The sequence below is a fragment of the Cuculus canorus genome, chromosome 3, assembly GCF_017976375.1.
Source record: "Cuculus canorus isolate bCucCan1 chromosome 3, bCucCan1.pri, whole genome shotgun sequence".
Taxonomy (NCBI): domain Eukaryota; kingdom Metazoa; phylum Chordata; class Aves; order Cuculiformes; family Cuculidae; genus Cuculus; species Cuculus canorus.
Window position 1 is genome coordinate 74,364,312 of NC_071403.1, and position 23,783 is coordinate 74,388,094.

General features: G+C 44.7%; 1 protein-coding gene across 6 annotated transcripts in view; it reads left to right on the top strand.

The window, feature by feature from the left end:
- The window catches only part of SYNDIG1 (synapse differentiation inducing 1), a 100,048-nt gene that overhangs the window by 13,839 nt on the left and 62,426 nt on the right, over positions 1-23,783 (top strand). For all 6 annotated transcript variants that reach the window (XM_054063943.1, XM_054063942.1, XM_054063945.1 and 3 more), the window contains exons 2-3: positions 1,443-2,011; positions 11,844-11,981. In XM_054063943.1, coding sequence (XP_053919918.1) covers positions 1,532-2,011; positions 11,844-11,981 — 618 coding nt within the window. In that variant the 5' untranslated portion in view covers positions 1,443-1,531. The remainder of the gene's footprint in view (positions 1-1,442; positions 2,012-11,843; positions 11,982-23,783) is intronic.

The following is a 23,783-nucleotide window of genomic DNA, read 5'->3' on the forward strand; positions in this document are numbered from 1 at the left end:
TTAGCATTCTGAGCTATCCCTTTGATTTCTCATGCCTTAGTGCAGCCCACATGGAATAGAGCCAGGCTGGCGGTCTGATGAGACAGAGGATGGTTGTTGTTCCTGTGCAAAAGAGACAACCAGCTCCTGAGGCTCAAGCAGCTGTTGCCTCTGTGTCTTCTACGTGAATCTGGATGGGGATGGGTACGCTGACAAGCCCCAATACAGCCCTTTAAGCTGTCGCCCTGGAGCAGACTTGTAGGTATTGGAAGTACTAGGGCTGGGGATTTGAGACCCTGTCCAGAGGAGTTTTAATTCCTCTGGGTCAAATCCAATCTTACTTTCAGATGGTGTTTCTTCAGTTGATTTGAAGAGCATTCTTTTCCCTTCACCTGGGTTTTCAAAGGGTAGTAAAGCACTGGTGAAGTGTGACGGGTGGCTGCAGAGACTGATGGCTGAACACACCAGCTGCCTGCCCCCCATAACTGCAGATTTCAGAGAACTGAAAGTTGTTCCCTTATCTCTTATTCTTGGTTTTTTTTTCCCCAACTTCTTTTATCAGACCCTTTAGAGGAAAAGGATGTTGCCCTCAGAATGACAGTGGAGTACCTGTGGAAGGATGGAGAAGGCATCATAGGCCTTCTCTGATGGGGCCCACAATTACCAAGACATCTCAGGAAGTCCTCTGTCACCACAGATTGTCATCTGCTTCTGTTTGCCCCCTGGATTTGGGTGGGGGCTTTGCCTCTCCAAGCAGGGATATATTTGCAAAGCTGTGGCAATGTGTGCACATATGAGGTCCCACGCCAAAAACAAAAAAAAAAAAATGAGGCCGTAACTTTTTTATCTAACAAATTAAGACAATCAACCATGATCCCCTTCAAAACAGTTCCCTTCCGAGTTGACACAAGCCTGCACACGGTGCTGCCAATGTTCAAAGCAATTCTGCAGATCATTTTCTGAAAGGCTGTTGGGAATCTTCAGTAGTTTGGCTTTCACATCTTCCGCAAATAAAAATTACATTCCTTTGAGCCCTGACTTGATCTTTTGAATCTCTTCATCATAAGTTTCAATCAATAATAGAAAAAATTCCAGTACTGATTTCTTCAGTTTCACAAGAATCTTGATCACTCACTGTCCACTCTTATGCACCAACATTTACAGAATAAGGGTGAGAAAACATCTCTATTTGAACACGTCCACTTGTACTGTGTGGAGTGATCAAGCTGAGCCTTGTCTCACTATGACAGGTTAGAACACGTTCTATAACCACCTCTCTGCCTTTCCACTTCCACTCTTGGTTCCCAGGCTACAAGGTTAGTCTCTTTTTTTTTTGTGTCAGACCTTGTATTTGGGACTGTATTTCCTCTTGAGTGATACCAAAGACAAGCCAATTTGTGTGCTTAGCTATGTAATCTGTTGCCTATGTCCTCACCTTGGTATCTGTTTCCTTTCTTCATCAGGAAAATGGGACCCACTACTCTACTGTGACCTGCCTCTAAGGTACAACAAAAAAAGACCACCCATCCCACTCCCTCAGACACCTCCCAGCATGGATGGCTTGGTTGAGCAGAACAGTGTGCTAATGCACAGTAAGATTGCTGAAGCTGGGAAAAGGAATGGTTTAATTAATACAAGGAACTTAGTAGCAGAGAGCCGAGATGGTCTGGTCTCTGTGTACCCGACCCCCCAGTATCAGAGCCACCGAGCAGGGAGCCTTTCTTCTCCAACCTGCCTGGAGAATGGCAGGAATGACCCTGTGCAGCAGCTTCTGGACCCCAACATGCTGCAGCAGACAGTGGAGTCTCACTACCGGCCCAACATCATCCTCTACTCGGAGAATGTGCTGCGTTCATGGGGTGAGAGCATCGGCTCAGAGTGCTGTGAAACCACCTTCATCGAGGACCGATCCCCTACCAAAGACAGCCTGGAGTACCCAGACAGCAAGTTCATTGATCTCTCAGCAGATGACATCAAGATTCACACCCTCTCCTATGATGTGGAGGAAGAGGAGGATTTCCAGGAGCTAGAGGTCAGATATGGTTTGGGATATGTGGGGAAGGCTCAGGGGGAGTGGGGCATATTTGGGGTTCAGCAGACACCCTCCAAGAACTGGTATGCAAGGGATTAGCTGCTTTGGAAGCTCATCTGCACAGGATCAGCTCTATTGCTCTCTCCTTTGGCCAGGACATTGAGCACTCATCTTTATTAGCTGGATAAAGTCCCAACTCTGTGGTATAAATGGCTAAATTGCCACTGGCTGGAATGTGGATCAACATTTCCCTCCTGACTCTGAATAGGCTGGTCAGAAACTGAAGACAATCCCTGTTCTTAAATGCTGTGTAAGGTTGGGGTCAAGAGCATCTGTCCACATACATGCAACGTGTCTTACTAAGCAGGACAACATCACCTCTTACTTTTTCCCGTCTTGAGGAGAGCATAAAGCAGATTGTTTTGCATTCTGGCTCAAACATAAAACATTTCTGCCTCTGAACGAACACAAACCCAAAAGTCTTTGGGTTTCAAGCTGCAGTGAATCCCCTATTTCTGAATCAAAAGATTTTTTTCTAATGGTGTGAAACATTTCATTAGGTTCTAAATATTATATTTTCTTCTAGATTCTTGTGCTTCATTGTTTGCTTACAGTCAAGTAAGAGAAATGAGACAGACTATGGAAATCAACTTCATTCTTGATTAAATGATGCATTTTTTTTACTTAAAAAAAATCTTTTTGTTCTTGGCTGAAGCCAGCTGCCCAAATGCAGCACAGGTTCTGTTTTTCAGTGTGCGTGGGAATGGAGACGATGTATAACACTGTTGATCCCAAAACTTGGACACAGATTCCTAACTTATCAAAGGCCATTTGGCTGTCTGGAACAAAGGCATAGCTTCTACTCAAATATTCAACTTGAGATCAAAAGACTATTTTCTTGTGTTTCTCTGTTGCAGGAGTTTTCTCCACTGAGACCTAACAAGTCCTAAAACCTATATTTTCACCTCCTGTGACACCGGTGTCTCACCGTGTGGTCAGCAACCCAACAAGAGCCCAACTTCTCTGTTACTCTCTTTTTTCTTTATTGATAATGTAGGGAGATATTGAAAAGGTAGGGGGAGAGAGGTGTTTTTCCCAGTGTGTGCCAGTAATGCCATATTAAATGTCTCTGCAGGGAGACAAGAAGTTTCTCTCTGAGAGCATGGGAGAGTGTTAAGCTCAAATCACACCCTGCTACAGCATCTCAAAATTGGCTGTGGGAAGTCTTGTTTTCATAGTCCCTAGTTGCTGCCTTTTTGCTTTAGTTTCTCTCACGCAGCAGTGAAGTAAGTGACTGCAGCAGGTGTCTAATTGCCTCATGGTGGTATTGACACATCTGCCCTGATGTTTAGGCAGCAAAGAAAAATGTCTCCCTCTTGTCAATCCAAATCCAGCAAGATGTTCTTTAGTCAGTTGTTGGAGGACAGGCTAAAAAAGGCCTGGAAAATATGCAGGACAATGAAAAGATGTTTTACACCCAATATGTTTTCCCTTGTTTTGGTGGGATATTTAAGGTACCTTTGCAATGTTGGGCCCTAGATCAGAGTGTCTCTTCGAAGTGGTACTGTAGGAGCTTGACTGGCTTTTCATCGAGAGAATGTGTTTCTAGAAAACTACTTGTAAAACTGGGGAAAGTGGCTTCATAAAATCGTAGAATGCTTTGGGTTGGAAGGAACCTTTAAGATCATCCTGTTCCTACCCCTCTGCCATGGACAGGGGCACTTTCCACTGCATCACGTTGCTCGGAGTCTCAGCCAAACTGGCCTCAAACACCTCCAGGGATGGGGCATCCACAACTTCTCTGGACAACCTGTGCCTGTGCCTCGCTGCCCTCACAGGAAAATATTTCTTCCTAAGGTCTCATCTAAATCTCCCCTCTTTCAGCTTAAAACCCTTCCCTCTCATCCTGTGTCTGCACTCTCTGATCAAGAGCCCCTCCCCAGCTTTCCTGTGGCCCCTTTCAGTGGAAGGCTGCTCTAAGGTCTCCCAGAGCCTTCTCTTCTCCAGGCTGAACAAGCCCAATGCTCTCAGCCTGTCCTCGTATGAGAGGTGCTCCAGCTCCGGATCATCCTAATGGCCAGAGAATACTAGCAGTTCCTCAGGTTCTGATGTAATGTTATTCAGACTTCCTAAAAAGATCATAATTATCTGGAAGGAAAAACATTTCTGAAACAGCTCTCATTAGCAAACATACCCCCACTTCACTCCAGCAATTATCAGGCATGAAAGCAGACCCTGTACATTCTCTCAAAGCTTTAAACTTCTCTTTTCAGTACCCGCCCCTGAAATCAAATGGTTCCCTAGTTTGGCATCTCTGGAACACTTATAAATAACTTACGAGTTCTTTACGCCACAACTAATGGACAGACAAGTTGTCAATTTGGCAGCAGTGAAATATTGCAGGACTTGCAGGCTGAAATACCCTCCTGTTAGAGTACATGTGTGAATGCAGCGCCATCTTTTATCCATAAACATCATTTGTCATATTATGCTCCTGCTACTTTTTCTCCGAAACCCCTAGATAGATGGCTTATTTAGAGAAACCCAAGCTATTGATGGTAGCAAATTGAATTATTCATGTATCGCATAAAAGAATACTTCTGAGCTCTCTCTTAACCCCTCTTTTTTTTTTTCTCCCCAGCAATATCTGAAACAGTCTCTGAAAATGAAATAAATAGAATGTTCCAGGGAGCTAAAGAAGAAAGGAAACGTAGAGCTTTCAAGCTAAACCTTCTTTCTTTTTTCGTCTCTACAAATTGCTGGATGCTGCTGTGAAATTCATCCCTTTGACGTGAGCATAAAAGCATAGTGACAGCAGGTGGATCCTAAGCCATGCTGCATTTGTCTAAGCCTTCTTCTCCACTTTCCCAAGCACCTCCTGGCCATATTCAATGGTTTTTTCAGCAACCTGATCCTGTGGAAGCTGTCCCTCCCAATGGCAGGGGCATTAGAACTGGGTGATCTTCATGGTCCCTTTCAACCCAAACCATTTTATGACTCTCCGAGAAAGCCCTGAAGGGGGTTTATGCACATCAACATGCATGTTTTCTCTCAGTGAGGCCAGCTTAAATAGGCTTGGAAGGTCTTGCATTACTATGAGAAGAGCTGAGCTGCTGTCTCTTGACCCTCCCTTGGGTCAAGGGTTTGGACAAACCCTGAGTGGCTGAGCATGGCAGGGTTCCCCATCCAGAGAGCTTTGCAGCCTGCGTGAAGAGCGAGTCTAGTGCAGATGTGGGAGGCTGTAGTGTGGATGACATCTGAGGCACGTCTTACATGCTTTAGGTACTTACTTTTATGGCCACTTCCCATCAGGGTCTTGTTTTCACTAATGAATTCAGCGGTCTTGTGAGGTGGGAAAACTGTTTTCTCCACTCTGCAGTTGGGAAAGTGAAGAAAAAGGTGCAATATATGTCTTGCCTAAGCTCACCTAGGGATGTGTTGTGGAACTAGGAATGCGTTTTGGTTCTTTCGTCTTGTGGCACATGCTCAGAAGAACACAGTGACATCGGATAAGGTCACAATGAAAGATGGAGGCATTTGTGCTCACTGTCAGTGTTGTGAAGTCCCACAGAACAGTGTGCAGTGCAAATTAATAAATCTAAGAAATGATGGGTAACTTAAAGACCATTTTTGAGAACAAGAAAGAGTGCTGTAGCATTTTCAGAGAATCACAGACTAGTTGGGGTTGGAAGGGACCCTGAAGGCCATTCAGTTCTGACCCCCCTGCTATTGGCAGGGATGCCTTCCGCTGCATCAGTTTGCTCAAGACCTCATCCAATGTGGCCTTGAAAGCCTCCAGAAATGGGGCATCTATGACTTCCCTGGGCAACCTGTGGCAGTGCATCCCCACCCTCACAGGAAAACATTTCTTCCTAATATCTCGTCTAAATCTCCCCTCTTTCAGCTTAAAATGGTTCCCCCTTGTCCTGTCACTGCTTTCCTTGATAAAGAGCCGCTCCCCAGCTTTCCTGTAGCCCCTTTTCAGTACTGGAAGTCTGCTATAAGGTGTCCCTGGAAAGTTTGCTGCTATATTGAATCTCTGAGGAACCCAATTTTTAAAATGGGGTGGGCTAAGGACATATTTGAGATAGAAAATGATCAAGAGGAAGTAGCAGCCTCCTTATAAGGAGCAATGAAAAGGGTTGGGACTCTCCATTTTGTAGAGAAGGCGGCTAATGGGTGTATCAGCCAGGTGCACAAGATCTTGAAGGATGAGGTGAATGCAGACCTGCTGTTTGCCAAACCTGTAATATTAGAAGCAGAGGACACCTGAGGGATCTGCTAAGAGTCTGACTTAACACAGATAACAGAAAATCATTCTTCACATACAGGGTAGCAAATACTTGGTGACTTGCTGCCACAAGAGGTTATGGTGCATTAGCAAAGGCAGAGCATGGGGCTTAATGGACCACTGATTTTACTCCATAGGACATGCTTTATGACCCTGCATTCCTTCACAGGCACCTTATTAACAGGTTACAAGAGTGATTACACTGTGCATTTGATTTATTTTTCTCCCTTAAAGTAGAAGCCACCAGAGTCTGGCGATACTGAGCACTGCCAAGGGGTATTAACCTTTATTAGCCAGCCATAGGTGAAGGGAACATGGCAGGGAAGTCACCTGCAGCAGTCTCCAAGTGTCCTTCTATGAATCTTGTTAATAGCAGCCAGAGGCTGGAGCGATTCCCTTTCTCATGATCACTTCCCTGCGTTGTCAGACTGACACTAATGAGGTCCCTGGGCTCCAGCCCATAAGTAGCATGAGCTCTGGATGAGCTTCATGCTGTCATTTGCAGAAGGTGGGGATGGAGCACACTTCTTTGAGCATGGACTGCAAAGGAAGCTGTGTCAGCTCTAAAGCAAAAAGAGGACAATCACATAGCATCATCTTGGGCTGAGTACTGCTAATTTTCCTGCTGAAGTGACTCAGTGACAAGGGCTATCTCCCTAATCTTCTTCAACAGGCAGTACTGAGACAAAGACCATCTGCTCTGCAGGGATGCTCTTCTCCTCCTAACAGGAACCTCTGTGTCTACTGGCTGCAGAGGTCTTCCTCTCCCTGAGTGAGGGCCCTAAAGTGATGCCCCATCAGTACACTACATTCACTGCAACTTCACCCTTCTAACAGCTGACAGCATAAGCTGCGGAGACCCACTTCTCTGCAGTCACTGCTGGCCCACCTGTAAAGCATGCCACGGTAGACACGTGCCTTTTCCGTGAAGGAAAAGGGATGTTGGGAGCTCCTGTCATTCACACAGAGATTAGGGATATTTACTTTCTGGCTGTGATTACTGCTATCTGAGAGAAAGAGTGTGATTTAGGAGACTGTGGCAGCCTCCTGTTTTAGTATGGATTTGTTTATTTCTGTCTGCTGTAATCCCCTTCCAGTGGTGATGTGTTGAATGCAAGGTACTGATGAGTTTTAGGCAGACTGGCTTTGGGTGTCTAGAAAACGTCACAAGGGAGATGGTCAAAATTCAGTAGGACAGAAGGAAGAAGGGGCTTGGGCAGCTGCATCCAGGGTTTTTTTGCCCCTGATACGTTTTGGGTTTGGAAGGTTAGATATGAAAAGCTTTCCAAAAAAATGAGATATCTCCGTGAGCCCATTCTAGAAGGCTGGCTCCTCCTCCACTGATAAGGCATTTTAGACTGGGAGTTGGCGAGGAGCTTGGGCTAGTTTAGTGGTTTATGAGTCATATAAATTCCTTTAAAATTGAAGGGGAGCAACTGCAAAACTCAAAATGGTAAAAAGAAATAAGTAGGCAAACAAATAAATTAATAATACATCACAAGGGGTATGAGGAGCGGCTGAGAGAACTGAGGTTGTTTAGCCTAGAGAAAAGGAGGCTGGGGGGAGACCTTATCACTGTCTACAACTACCTGAAAGGAGGTTATAGGGAGTTGGGTGTTAGTCTCTTCTCCCAAGTAACAAGCAACAGGATGAAAGGAAATGGCCTCAAGTCACAGTAGGGGAGGTTTAGATTGGATATTAGCAAAAATTTCTTCACTGAAAGGGTTATCAGGCACTGGAACAACTTCCCAGGGAAGTTGTGGAGTCACTATCCCTGGAGGTATTTAAAAGACAGGTAGACAAGGTGCTCAGAGATACGGTTTGGTAGTGGACAGGTATGGTTGGACTCAGTCTCAAAGGTCATTTCCAACCAAATGATTCTGTGATTCTATGACCAGCAGAAAAAAATCCATGATGGCAACAGGTTTTAGAGATATCACCTCTTAAGAAAGCATCGGCCAGATGCTCCGTGGTGATGAGTAAGTGTGAGGCAGAGCAGTGCTAAACTACAGCCCCTGGTGGGAGCGCTACCATCCAGCATGCTGCCTTCGCCATCTGCTGCCTTTAAGTGAACTCAGGCTGCCTGCGGAAGAGCAAAGGGATGCAGAGTGCTGGTTAGAATAGGGCATCACCTTTAACTGGATTACTGAAACAGGAACCGTGTGGAGGGAAACAGAGCACATATTATCTCTTAGTTGCATCGTGTGTTGGTCTTTGTCAAAAACAGATCACTTGACCATCTGGATTTGAAGCAGATCTCACAGGGCTGTACCAGACTAGTTTTGTATGCAGTGCGTGCATGTTGCTGAATTGGTTGCTTTGAAGGAAAAAAGGAGCAAGACCGAAAGGGCTTTTTCCTGAATATCCATCAAAGGTTGCTGGCAGCTGTGTTTCACAGCAGATGTTGTTTGACTTCTCCAGTGTGCCTAGCATTTTAATACTCAAAGGAACGATGTGACCATCAAGTCCAGCCTCTGGTATGTCGCAGGCAGCCCACACCAGGCTGTCTGCAGAGCCTCTGTTCACTCATAATGTCTCAGTTGTGGTAACGCATATGGCTTTTAGGGACAGCTAGTCTCAATTTAAGAAAGGGCTTTGTGTAATAGAAAAATCCATTACAACTGCAGAAAAGTGTTCATCACCATCTCTGTTAAAAATCTGTACTTTGTGTCTGCTCTTCATCTGTTCTGCTTTAAATCGCCGGGGCTTCTGCTTTTCTGCTATGAAAGAGCTGTCTCTGATCAGAAATTATCTACTCATGCAGGCACTTACAGACTCTGCTGAAATTGCATCTTAAATTTATCTTACAAGTGAAGATGGCTTCTCTACTTTCTTCCTTTGTAGATTTTCTGCATCATGATGCATGTACTTGCCTTCAAATATCTGATTTCTCCAACATACTTGGGAAATGGTGGTAACAGAACTGGGCCCAGTATGTACCTGTCTGTAGTACTGTGCCTTCCCTCTCCGAGGATCACATTTGTTCCTCTTGTGGTGCATCACAGAGAAGGTTTAGTTTCAATTTGTTCTTGATTGAAAATTCTGGTCTAGCTGTTTTCTCAGGATCACTTCCTTGTGAAACACAGTCTGAAGTACACAGCCTGCATTCAGGTCTGCATTCAGATGCCTTGCTCTGTGCTGATTCCCACCGATTCCCACTCCCAAACCTTGGCCCTTTCAGGAATGAGGTGTCTAAGAGATTCTGTAACCCTTCTTAACTATCCTCTTCTCTCTGCACTCCTTTGCTGAGGAAGAATTACTATTAGCTGAAGCAGCTGGTTGAATTTCAAGCTGTTGAAGGGTCTGGAGAACAAGTCTTATGTGAAGCAGCTGAGGGAACTGGGGTTATTTATCCTGGAGAAGAGGAGGCTGAGAAGACATCTCATTGCTCTCTGTAACCACCTGAAAGGAGGTTGTAGTGAGGTGGGTATTGATCTCTTTTCCAAAATAACAAATGATAGGATGAGAGGAAATGACCTTAAGTTGTTCCAAGGGAGGTTTAGATTGGATATTAGAAAAATTTCTTCAATAAAAGGTTTATCAGGCACTGGAAGAGGCTGTCCAGGGATTGGTTGAGTCAACATCCCTGGAGGTATTTAAAAGATGGGTAAACAAGGTGTTTAGGGATATGGTTAAGTAGTGCACAGGTACAGTTGGACTCCATGATCTCAAAGGTCATTTCCAATCAAACAATTCTGTGATTTTATGGTTTTATGATTAAAATCTATCAGTCTTTCAGTTTCACCCTATCAGTCTTCAGGGTGGCCATATTTGTGGTTATGTTCAAGGCTGACTTCTCACACAGGTCAGGAAGAGCCTGAGGCACCCCTCTTGAATACAGACATCAAGGTTTCCTGTTGAACAGTCTAGCAGTCAAATTCCAGCTGCACTTTGTTTCTGGGAAGATTTTTCCTTTCTCCCAAGAAAGTTAATTTCTCCTCTTTATCCTTTGTCACATCCAGCTTCTGCAGAAATCCAGTTTAAGTCCTGCTCATATTGCTTGTGACTAATGTATTTTAGGGCTGCAGAGATGTGCAATATTGAAAAATATTATAAATAAGACAGAGTCAAAGAGCCGGTGTGGGGTCTCCCAACTGGTTCAGCCAGTGAAAGCTTTCCCTCTGATAGCATCACCTGGTCCTCTGGGTAAGCAGGCCATAGTCTACAGGTCCTTTTCCCATACTGCTAGGGGAAAATAGGAGGGAAAGCGAAGGAAGAAAAGGGAATTAATTGCTGCTTGCTGTCTTTGCCATTCACTGTAATCAACATTCATCTGTGTAGGGCACTGTGCTTTCTACAAGAATTCATGCTCTGGGGAGATGTCCTCTGAGGTCTGATCTCCTGAGGTATGAAGACAGTGATGTTGTCTGACTGATGGGGTAGAAGAGCTCTTTTCAAAGAGGATAACTTGATTGTATTTACCACCTCAGCAAAAACTCTGGAGAAACTGGGAGCTGTTAGGACAGTAACTATTAGGGATCTTTGCTCTGCTGATGAACAGATTGTCTCAGCCAAGAAAGGGATGCTCTTTGCTGGGTATTTTTTTAACAGTTGTCCAAGTTCTCTCTTGATTGCTTTTTTTTTTTTTTAGTTGGAGGATCCACTGGTGGTACACCTATAGAAAAAAAACAAACAACTGATAGTTTGTTATTGCTAATTACGTAAAGTAATCTAAGTTAACATCAAATAAAGGAAAGCTTGTCTGTGCAGTCTTGCTGACCACTTAAACCTTGAAAATTAATTAGTTATGCTATTACCTAACTTATGTTTTCAGTCAGATTGTTGAAGTTATGATGTAATTGTGAAAAGTTCCACGTAAATTTATAAAGAGACAGTTAAACATGAAAGGAGCAGTGCTGTGGACGAATATTAGTGATCATGCAGGATTAATCTGCTAACCCAAAGTGACTGTAATTGTAATTCTGTAAAGACTATTTCTGGCTTCTCAGCACCCCTAATGTCCAGCTTCTTCAGTGTCAGGTTGCAGCTCTTGCAGAACCTGGAACAACCTGAAGACAGACAGCTAGGGAGCCAAATTGTCAAAAGCTTATGTCAGACATAAAAGTTGGGATGTCCCAGCCTCCCCTTGGACAGCTGCTAAAACAGGGGGTAAGCGCCCTGGTAAGCCTTTCAGCAGGGCGGGGATGGAGATGTGCCATGGCCATAGTCCCAATTGTGAAGTCCTTCTGAAGGATGCCACTGGCTGGTGTGGACGCTGCAAGAGAGCAGGCAAACTCCTGTGGTTTTGTTGCTGTGGGGCTGTAGCAGAACAGGATGTGTTCATGGGCCCTGACAAATAGGTTCCACTTGCCCCCCATGCTGATCTTGTCTAGAGAGTCCTGCATGGCAGAGGCCCCAGGGTGGATCACAAGAAGCCTTCTACAATGAGCGCTGGAGGCCTCTCTTGATGTTAAGGAATTGCCCTGGTGTGACTGGGAAGAGTTTTATAGGTGGATGATCACAGCTTTGGACCATGGCTGAGGAGAAATAATCATGTCGTTAACCAGCACCACAAAATTTCTCTCCCCCTTGCTATTCCAGAGCGATTACTCCAGTGACACAGAAAGCGAAGACAATTTCCTGATGATGCCACCAAGAGATCATCTTGGCCTCACTGTGTTCTCCATGCTCTGCTGCTTCTGGCCACTGGGAATTGCTGCCTTTTACCTGTCTCATGAGGTATGTTAAGCATCTGCTGTTTCAGTGTTTTGAATCCATGCAGTAGCCATCACTCCATATCAGCAGGGAAAGGTCATCAAAACCCAAATGTGGGAAGACATTCTCCAGGGTGGTAGGAGGTGGTTAAACAGGGTAGTGTGTTCCCCACATTGTTAAGTCTCTGTGATAGTGGTTGTTGTCTTGCAAGATAGTTTGCTGAGGTAGGAGCTTATAAAATATTTTAGGTTTTAGTTGACAGTGGTCAGGTTCCATGTCAGGTTGTACAATGTCCAGCTAGGTATCTGTGGGCATGACCTTTGAGTGGAAAACACCCATGCTATCTCAAATACTTGGATTTCCCAATGGGAAATCTGATCTATTTCTTCCCAGGAAAAACAAACCAGGTAATATCCTTCCAGGAGCAGAAAAACAATTTATGTTCTGCAGGAGCAAAATTGCTTTCCAGGAACCATTACTTTTCCCCCTGAAAAAATTGCTCAGATTGTTCTTGGCCAATTTTAATATGGAAATATTTTTTACTAGAGAAGTGACAGTGTTTTGGTTTGTTCCCTTCATCAGACGGGCTTGCTAGTTTCCAGCTTGTGCCTAACAATCACCTCATGCCCCATCACTTGTTTCGACAAGTGCCTGCAGAGTATTTATTGAGTTTCCCAGCATGGCAGATAATGTAACATGACAGAAAAGAAGTCCGTTGGAAGTCTCATCAATGACTACAAGGAAATGTTCACTTACAAATGTTTCTATCTACTGGTGGTAGCAGTGCCTATTGCAAACTACAGTTTGTATTCCACAGCACTAAAATTGTTCACCCTCTCACCTGCCTTTCTAATCTGCCTGCTCAAAACATCTCCCAGCACTGGGTATTTGTCAAGACACTTCAGATCTGAAGAATTCTGGTCTTCAATATCAAAGACAGAGATACAGCATGACTATTTGTTGTTTTAAATGAAGTGTCTGGCATTGAATTTGGAAGCCTCTGAGACAATTAAAGTTTGTCCAGCGGAAAATAGCACTTTCCCTTGTTTTAGTGCTAATGATTTCTCAAGTTTGTGTCAAGGGTTTTGCCTGATGATGATGACGACAGCAAAAGAAGCAAAGCATCAGGTGGGATCCACACACTTTCATATCCTGCCATTTGGTCCTTCAGGCAGAGCTATTTGTCAGCAGTTTCAATGGCCACATCTTCTCACACGTGGACTAGGCAGGATTTTTTCACCAGTGCTGCAGCCCAGCAAGGTTTGAGTTTGTCACCATTAGCAGTGTGTTTGCTCTGTGCTGGGGAAGAGTGTTTTCATTAATTTCCTGCAATGGCGTTCCTTCAGGCGGCCTAGTTTTATCTGAGCAATGAAAGTTCAGCACAGTCCAATAAATGCAAAACAAACAACATAATTAAGTACTATAAAGCAGTGAGGCTGCAAAGCTAAATGTGCTGAGAGCCAGCGTGCAAAGGACAGGGCATCTCTAATAGCTGTGAACTGATCCCAGGGGCTAGCGTGGATCCATAAGAACCTACTACCTAGATAGGAGCACAAAGGAAGGTGGAAAAAGTCACACGAAGGCAGCAAAAGGTGATAATATTGTGCTGAAGGATTTAGGCCCTGGGAAATGGAAACCTGAGTGATGGTTTGGTTTAGCATAACAACAAGGAAATGCTGGATGTGACTGCCTAAAATTAGGAGGTCTGAGAAAGGTGCTTTGCTTTGATTAGGTTGCAAGGCAGTAAATTTATCTTTGTTAATTGACCCCTTGAATTCACCAAGAGAAGCTGTGTCTAAATCCAGCCAGGAGGAAGGACTGTGTTTCTGAGGAAGTTTGACTTCTGTTTTTTCATTTTTGCGTTGGAAGAAGAATTTTTTTCTTCCTTCCCTACTGAAAAATGGTAATAATAACACTGGCCCTTCACGCTCCTTTCCTCCTATCTCTCCTCTTAGTTCTCTCCAGCAGCTGAATCAGCTGAGAAAACCTTACCCAAATCTCTCAAGGAAATATGGTCAGGTTGCTGCTCACCCCAGTACAGCCCAGGCATGTCAATCTGTCTGCTCCGTGAGTCCACAGGCAGGTGCCTTCACTACCTGCTTTCCCTCCACTAGGAGAAACTGCCAGCCTTCATTGAAAGTGGTGTTTCTGCACAACTCCACATCAAACAAATTGGCATTTTCCAGGGGAAATATTAAGTTCAAATTAAGTCCAAAACCCTTTATGGCTGATAATTGGCTAAAACAGGTAGTATAAGCCACTAAAATCCTGCATGCTTTGGGGCACAAACTGTGCAACATGGGCCAGCAACATGTGCTTGCAGCCCAGAAAACCAACCATATCCTGGGATGCAACCAAAGCGGTATGACCAGCAGGGCAAGGGAGGGGATTCTCTCCGATTCTCTCCCTCTACTCCGTTCTCGTAAGACCTTACCTGGAGCCCTGCATTCAGTTCTGGAATCCTCAGCGCAGGAAAGACATGGATCTGTTGGACTGAGTCCAGAGGAGGCCACAAAGATGACCCGAGGGCTGGAGCACCTCCAATATGAGGACAGGCTGAGAGAGTTAGGCTTGTTCTGTCTGAAGAAGAGAAGAATTCAGGAACATCTTATAGCAGCCTTCCAGTACTGAAAAGGGGCTTCGGGAAAGCTGGGGACGGGCTCTTTGTCAGGGAGTGCAGGGATAGGATGAGGGGGAAGGGTTTTAAGCTGAAAGAGGGATTATTTAGAGGAGGTATTAGGAAGAAATGTTTTCTTGTGAGGGTGGTGAGACACTGGCACAGATTGTCCAGAGAAGTGGTGGCTGCCCCATCCCTGGAGGTTTTCAAGGCCAGATTGGATGGTGCTTTGAGCAACCTGATGGAGTGGAAGGTGTCCTCGCCCATGGCAGGGGGATTGGAACTGGGTCATCATTAAGGTAATTTCCAACCGAAACCATTCTGTGATTCTACGTTGTATATGTGAGGTAGTAAAATATTATGTCCTATTAGGATACAATATCTATTTATATAGGTCTTTTATCTTGAACTCCTGAATAACATTTGAGATCTCTTTTTAATACCAAAGCATAGTCTAGCATTCCTCATCCTGTATCAAGAGTCAGAACTAGAACCAAAGATCAAAACTAGTCACTTACATTCAGACCTTTATTTAGCATTTGCTTGAGCTCTCGAAAATTTCATGTTTTCAAAAGTCTTCTGTACTTCTAGGTTCTACTAAAAAACAGCCTGTGTAGGAAAAAAATTGAAGCTCCTAATAAATAGGAGCTTCAAAGGTTGTGGGTGGGTTCTTAGTGCCAGAATTTATCATTTGTGGTGAACTTTTTTTAAAAAGACATGGTCTCCTCTAGGTGCACAATGCCTTTACAGATGAAGGTCTGATTTGTGGAAGATATATTTGCAGTACAGCTCAATCAAAAGGGGCAGTTGGTTTCTGTTTAATCCTACAGTACCTGACCATACATTTACACCACATATGTCTATGTCATGCTGAAAGCGAATTATACAAGGATGGATGTTGTGAGGTTTCAGAGGTGATATTTATGAATATAAAGATTAATTTTCCCTGTGCTACATAAAAACAATGTGCATCCTGCAGGGGCTATTTCTGCTCTGTGTCCCACTGTTTCCACCAGGGCCCTTGCCAATTTGCTGCTGGCTTAGGGCTTCTCAGAGACCACCTGTTCCAAACAGTGCAGCTGTGCAGAGTCTGCCTGCATGGTGGAAATGAGGATTTGCATCAGGTTTAGCTGAACCAGAAGGGAGGAGCAGTAGATTCAGAAATGGACTTTGTGAAAGCTAAAGCAGTTCCTTTCTGTTGCCATATTCAGTTTTCCCGAGTAGGGCATCACCTGGTGATCTTTCTATCCTAAACAAAGCTGAGAGTCTTTGCTTCTCATCTTCCCTCAGTAAAACAGAGCCTGAGGCCATCAGTGTTCTGTATGCTGATTTGTTTACTTGCTTCTGTTTTGATCTGTGTTCTCCTTTCCACAAAAGACTTACACTCATTGCTTGTGGCTGCTTGGTATTGGTCTTCCTGCCAGCTAGCAGTAAATCACGGTCAGGACTGGGCCATTTTCTTCCCACATGTAGCCTGTCTTCCATAATGCTTGCTTCTTGGGACCATGAGATTGGGACATGACTCCCATGGCCTCAAAGGCACAAGGTGTCCTCCTGGTTATGCCGATGTCATGCTAAGTGGTGACCCGGTCCCTGTTTTGCCAGAATGGTCACAGCTGAAATACAGGGGTTTTGCACACACAAAATATTCTGGTGACTGGTCCAGAGGCCACCTCTTTAGGGTAATCTCTCAGGGGGGTGTAGTGTCTCTGAGTACTCTGATTTTGTTTGTTGGCTAATTTACCAGTTTTCTACAAATAGGGCGTTTGAGTTTTCATGTTTGTAATTTTTTGAGATTAGCTGCTTTCGTAACCGATTATGGCTGAGTCGAAAGGGCTGGTTCAGAGGAGAGGGAGTTTTTGCTTTTACTGAGGAAAATGTAAATGTTGTACACCTTTCACTATAAAACTCTCTTCCACAAAAAGCATCTCATAAAAAAAAAACCCTCAGAGGACTATAGAAAAGCTGGGGAGGGGCTCTGTATCAGGGAATGCAGGGACGGGATGAGGGGCAAGGGTTTTGAGCTGAAAGAGGGGAGATTTAGATGAGATCTTAGGAAGAAATATTTTCCTATGAGAATGGTGAGGCACTGGCACAGGCTGCCCAGAGAAGTGGTGGCTGCCCCGTCCCTGGAGGTGTTCAAGGCAAGGTTAGATGATGCTTTGAGCAACCTGACCCAGTGGGAGGTCTCTGTGCCCATGGCAGAGGCCTTGGAACTGGATGGGCTTTAATGTCCCTTCCAACCCAAACCGTTCTATGAGTCTATGGCTCCATTTTTTCATAAATCTCCACCCTCTAGAGTCATGCATGCACCTCAGTTTCCATTTCTTTATGGAAATTTTTAGCTTTGTTAGATTGTAGGCAAGTCTGAAGCTTCATAAGTCAGAGAAAGAAGTTAAGAAAAAAATCTTTTTGTCTTGTCAAGTTTGCCATTAAACCTACCAGGCGATTTATCAGGGCTTGTCAGGATTTCTGCTTGCTGGTGTTGGTAATCTTGCAAGGTCTTTTTAGTCTGAATCCTCATTTTCTCCCCGAGTTTATTTTTAGGAAAGAGAGCAGTACCTTGGCACACATTTCTTTTCCTCCTGTATTGAGAAATTTGTTATCAGAGACTTAAGTGTGTGCTGGTGTGAATGAGCTTCACTTTGTACCCGCTTGTGGGATGTCAGTGGTCATGTGAAGCCCTTTGCCCCCAGTAACTATCCATCAAAGAATCCAGGAGATGCGAGCCAGTAACAAAAGCACGTACAACACCTCTGTCCATCTTCCCTGTAACCTCCATGTACCTGGGTCAGGCTGGCATAGGCGTACACCTGAAAAATCCCACTGGATGCTTCTCAGCTTGCTTAGGTGCTCAAATAGCCTCCAAATCTGCTTTTCCTCATCACATGGAAGCATGTGAGACCTGCCAGGCAGCAGCCCGCAATCCAAGTGCATGAGAACAACCGTTTCCCATCTTTTGCACTTGCTCTGTGCCATAATTTCCTCCTTCATGCAGTGATCAAGGGATGCACAGCTCTGATTATTTTCCCAGACCAGGGATTTCTCAAGTAGGCAGCTCCAAATACTGTTACCTGGATAGTCTTTAAAGAACAGTAGGGACTGTGCACTGCATAAAAGTATTTGCTCCGGTTTTCATATGGACATAACAAAGGAGTAGCTTGTCTTTCATCCACATGACTTCTGAACCATTTTGTTTCTTTCCATTGTTTTCAGATGTACAGGCTTTGAAAAAAAACAAACTTATTTAGGTTTGTTTCAGAGGTGACTGGGGAAAAGAGAGAGATAATGTTTGTGTCCCCACTGGAAGGGAAAAGATAGCATAAACGTAACCTTTATGAGAGCAGAGATTAGATACTCAGCACACGTGAATGTGTTTCTTTGCCTTTCTGCATCAGATTTTGACGTCTAGCCACTGTTGAAAAGGACAGGAAAATAACATCAAGGTGTTATCTATTGTTTATTCATTAGAAATGTGGTTCATAGTTCCCGTCTCAACTGGGAAAACCATGAGGCAGGACAACAGTGTGACATGCCACACTCTACCAAACTGGCAAGTGGTGCTGATAAGACCTTTCCACGCTCTTACCAGCCTGCCTTGGTTTTTTAGCTCTATTTCTCGCTTTTCATAGAATCATAGAATGGTTCAGTTTGGAAGGGACATTAAAGATCATCCTGTTCCAACCTGCCATGGGCAGGTACACCTTCCATTGCATTAAGTTGCTCAAAGCCCCATCCAATCTGGCCTTGAAAACCTCCAGGGATGGGGCAGCCACCACTTCTCTGGGCAACCTGTGCCAGTGCCTCACCACCCTCATAGGAAAACATTTCTTCCGAATCTCTCATCTAAATCTCCCCTCTTTCAGCTTAAAACCGTTCCCCCTTCATCCTATCTTTGCACTTCCTGATAAGGAGCTCCTCATCGGCTTTCCTGTAGGCCTGCTTTTAAGTACTGGAAAGCAGATATAAGGTCTCCCCAGAGCCTTCACTTCTCTAGGCTGAACAACCTTAACTCTCTCAGGCTTTTTTCCCCATCAGGAAGCAGAATGTAATGGATGATAAACAAGTTGACATCCATAGTCATAAGCGTACGTTTGTACTGGTGATGGTGCATCCCTTTGTATCCAAGATGAAAGGGCACAGGCAAAAGCTAACTCTGGGGTATTGCTCTCTACAGCTCCATGAAAGGAGGTTGTAGTGAAGTGGGTGCTGGTCTCTTCTCCCAAGTAACAAGTGATAGGGTGAGAGAAAATGGCCTCAAGTTGCACCAGAGAAGGTTTAGATTGGATGTAAGGAAAAAATTCGTTACTGAAAGAGAGGTGAAGCATTGAAACAGGCTGCCCAGGGAAGTGTTGGAGTCTCCATCCCTGCAGGTGTTCAAAAATTAATAGCCATGATACTTTGTGACATGGTTTAGTAGGCATGGTGGTGTTGGGCTCACAGTTGGACATAATGATCTTAAAGTTCTTTTCCAACCTCAATGATTCTATGATTCTACAATTTATCTAGCTCTGGGTGTGCATGTGGGTGCAGGTGCATGCAGTCACGCTTCTGATGAAGTTTTGTAGTCTTTCAGCTGTAAAATGAAGCTCACATGAAGCTGCTAAGGATTTTTGTGGCAAAAATCTTCCCAGCAGAGCTCTGTGCCAGTGTCTTGCTGAAGCAATGTACAGCTGTTGTCCTTGTGTGAGGCCCTGGTCCTGGGAAGTCCACTGTTCACTGGGCCATGTCCCAGTTGCAAAGTAGATGGCAGACACCAAAGTAGATGGCAGACTTATGTGTTCCTCTGAGCCTGTTTCAATCTTAATAGCTGATGAATATAGATTTTGTTTAGTTAACGTTTATTATTTCTTGGCATGTCAACTCTTCAGGTGGAGGAAATCACCCCCTCTCTGCTCACTTGTGTGGAAGATCTGGTTTGCCAGCTCTGTGTTACCAAGGAAGGAACCAAGCCAGGGACTCACACAGCCAATGCTGGGGCAGTCCTTGCTGACATGACTTCAAGGTGCTTATGGCTCTCGGACCCTTGTGTTACAGGACTTAACTTCTTGCTGGGATGAGCTCTCTGCTCTGGGACTTTTCCTAAGTGATCACCCTGAGAAAGAGCCGATTTCTTCCAGCCATGTTTGTAACACAGAATTAGCTGTTGAGGACTGGAATTTTAGATTTCTGAAATTTGGAACCATTGAAAATAAGGTTTAGTATGAGGAAATGCAGGGTGAATATTGCTTGCAAAGTACTCATATAGCTCTGCTTGCAAACTGTCTCTGCCTACAAGTGCATATGCGCGCATTCCTGATAAAACACAGCGCTTGCGAGGGTAAGCACTTCAAGATCATTGAATGACACCATAATTTTAGCTACCACAAGACAGCTGTCTTGTATATGGCTCTTCAGGCATACGTACATAGCTTGTTCTTTGATTTGTGTCTATACTTGAGCCTAGGTCTGGGGAGCATGAGCTATGCTAGTCCCTTTTAGCAGATGGCTTTTACCTTGTCCACTTAGGGGGTTGGAGCAAGGGCTGCAGCTGCCTGTGTGTGGCCCAGGCATCCTGCCCTTGGCAGGTATGTAGACACCACGGATACTAACCTGAAGGTGAGTCTGCCCTTGGGAAAGAGAGCAATGCTCTGCACCTTGTGCTCCCATCATTCACAAGTTCATCCATGAGCAACAGACACAAGCCCGGTAAACTGTCCACCATGCATGTTCATAACACATGGCAGCAGAGCCTGTTAGAGGAAAATACATCATGCCAGGTACAACAGCCCAAGAGGGACAAAGGTGCTGCTGCTTCATGCCCACAGGTCCAGCCAGCGGTCAGGCTGAAGATGCTCTTCCAGCTGGCACACACACAGAGAGGACACATACGCACCATGTACACCATGTATTTGCAGGTATACATGGCTGGCCACACATGTCACAGAAAGACACTTGGAGCACTCAACAAATGCAGGCAGCACCCTCAGCCTCATCCCACTACTCTCTCTGAGCAGGATGGAGGTCCTCTAGTGAGAAAAAAAAAATACGATATGTATATATATTTACATACACATACACACAGAGAGTCCTCTAGTGAGAAAAAAAAATACGATATGTGTGTATATATATATATATATATACATACACACAGAGTACCTCTGTGCAATATCGATCCTTCTAGTACCTGGGCTCAGGCACCCAATCTGCTCAGTGGTGACAGTGAGGATCCATCTGCCTTTCTGAGGAGGAATGAAGGGCATGAAGGAGAGGGAAATATGCTCTGCTGGCTGGGTAAACTGAGCAGGGGAGAGAGACAATGATGAACAGAGATAATTTATGAGGGTGGCATGAGATATGATATCTTGGGCAGGGCCAGCTTACTCCTTCAGGTGTAGAATCATAGAATGGCTTGGGTTGAAAAGGACCTTAAAGATCATTCAGTTCCAATTCCCTGCAATGGGCAGGGACACCTTCCACTAGATAAGTTGCACAGAGCCTCATCCAACTTGGCTTTCAATGCCTCCAGAGATGGGGCATCCAAAATTTCTCTGGGCAACCTTTGATGCCAGTGCCTCACCACTCTCACAATAAAGAATCTCTTCCCAGTATCTCATCTAAATCTCCCCTCTTTCAGCTTAAAACAATTCCCCCTCATCCTATCCCTGCACTTCCTGACACAGAGACCCTCCCCAGCTTTCTTGTAGCCCCTTTCAGCACTGGAAGGCTGCTGTAAGGTCTCCCCAGAGCCTTCTTTTCTTTAAGCTGAACAACCCCACTCTCTCAGGTTGGTTTTCCTTGAAGAAAAACAGGTTAAATGTTTTTCCTGTTAAGGAGAAGGATTAAATGTAACATTGCATGAATACATGAATTGCATGAATGAAGGGTCTTTCTCTGCCACTCTCATGTGGGCGTGTTCGTAAGGCCAGTGCTTGCAGCTGTAGGCACAAAATAGATTAGTATAATAATCTCTGTCCTCCCCCTTGATACCAAGTGTCTCTGTGCAGGCTTGGAGGGAAAGGAAAAGGCTTGGAGGGAAAGGAAAATGCTCAGAGGATAGTGCCTCAAGCCAGCAGGGCCCTTGGGGCTTGCAGGTGCTTGGCCAGGGCATTGACAAGGCTGTATGCACAAGGGCTGGTCTGCAGAGGGTCCCTGCTGGCTGCCTGTCCACACTCCTCCCCTTGTTACCATCAGACACTTGGCCAGTTTGTCAGGAAGGGATTGGTAGTGAATACCGAACAGCATAGCCTGTGCCAGCATAAAATAACACGGCTGCTGTTCTCAACAGTTATACAGAAAGGAACTACTTGCCGAGATAGCCAGGCACATATGTTGCTGTGTGAGAGTGCTGAGTCTCTTATTCTTGGAAGAGCAGCTCTGAAATAGGTGTCCCTGGCCCCTGATGAGTGACATTTGGGTGACGTCCCTTGGCTTTGCAAAAAGCTCAGTACATTCAAGGTTTGCAACTTCTGCCTCTTTCAGAAGGGAGGGTAAGACCAGTCCTGGATGGAGTAGCAGACGATGCTTCATGGCCCTGGGGTCTGCCTCAGACGGTGACAACCACTCTGAAGGGGGAGTTTATTAACTACTAGCACCTCTAATTCCCTGCTTTCCAGACAGGCACTGGCTCCCAGAGAGTTTGAGGGTGGGTAGTCTTTGCTCATGCCAACTTTTCCCTTCAGGATATATGTCTCCTGAGAGGAGAGATGTTTGTGCACACAAGAAAATGGCCATTTAGAGTGCTTTGTTTGTCAGCAGCTGCTAATTTCAGTGTGGTGTGGGTGAGGTCTTGGGCCAGGGAACTTCGTAAGTGTCTTGTATAATTTCCTCTTCGTTCCTCTTTGTCCTTTTGATCTTGCAGTCACATTTCCAAATCACAGACTACAGCTACGAAAAAGGGATGAGATTAATGAATGGCCTGATTGCTTTAGCCCTTAAGCTAATTTTAAATAATTGGAGAGGTAGCTCTCAAATAACATTCCCTGGAGAGTTTAATTCATTATACAGGTGTTTAATTACAAGGAAGTTTGGGGACAGAAGAGAGACCAATTCAAAACGTTTGAGGAGATGAGGTGTGTCTTTTATTAGCAAGAACACCATGCACAATGGCAAACTTTGAACGTGAATTGTTCTGTGCCAGACTTTTATGCCTCACACATTATGCTGAGCGAGCCAGAGCCCAGAGAGATATCAATACAGTCATACTCCAAGGGTATAAAATATCACTCCCTCCTGGCATCCTCTTTTCTCCTGCTGTTGCTTTCTGTTGCTCTTCAATTTGCTCATTATTTCACAGGCTTACAAGGCAGTGACGGGCATAGAATCATAGAACGGTTTGGGTTGGAAGGGACCTTAAAGATCATCCAGTTCCAACCCCACTGCCATGGGCAGGGACACCTCCCACTGGGTCAGGTTACTCATAACCTCATCCAGCCTTGACTTGAACACCATTTGAGTGCAGAATAATGCACTTTCAACAGGTTATTAGCACGCCTGCAGCCAAGCTTAGTGTGTCTGTAGTAGTCACAAAATCATTCGGAGGCCTGTCTGGTGTAGGCATCTGAGAAGTAAGGTAGTAAATCTTCCACAGTAATTGACCCAGGGATTCAGGCCCTCTGACATTTAGGTGGTTCTCACTAAGTTTAAACAATTTTTTAGTCTTAGCCAATGTTTATGTTCATGTTTTTCAGCTTAAACAGCAAGGATGCACTTTGCTAGCAGGGTTATGGATATAGAAGTGTTAGCAGTCACGTGGAGTGGCTTTTGTTAGTGATCCTCATATGTCCCAGCTAAATACTAGATTTTTCATGTCTGCAAAAGTGGAGTGTCCAGGACGGATTATATTCCTGGCAAGGTCACAGAAGGAGCATGCTCCCAGTCCAAGGGCAAACACAAGATTTTGCACTTTCCCAGAACTTCGCCCTGCTGAAGGAGGCATGAGAAGAGACCCATTGTAGATCTGGGACTGGAACGTGATCCTGTCTTCCAGTTATCCCAATGTCTGCTTCAGTTGTCAGAAAAACCAAAAAGTTTTGGATGATGCTTCAGTGGCTGCTTCAGAAGTCTGGTGATGTGATGAAGCTCCTTGCATTCAAGGTGGTAAATGATGTCCCTTGAATTCTCCTGTGGCAAGGATAACAAAGTGTGTGCCTAGAGTAGTTCTTTGGGTGCTGTTTATATAATGGACCTTTCTTTCATCTTGCAATGTGACAGCACTCTTTTCCAAAACA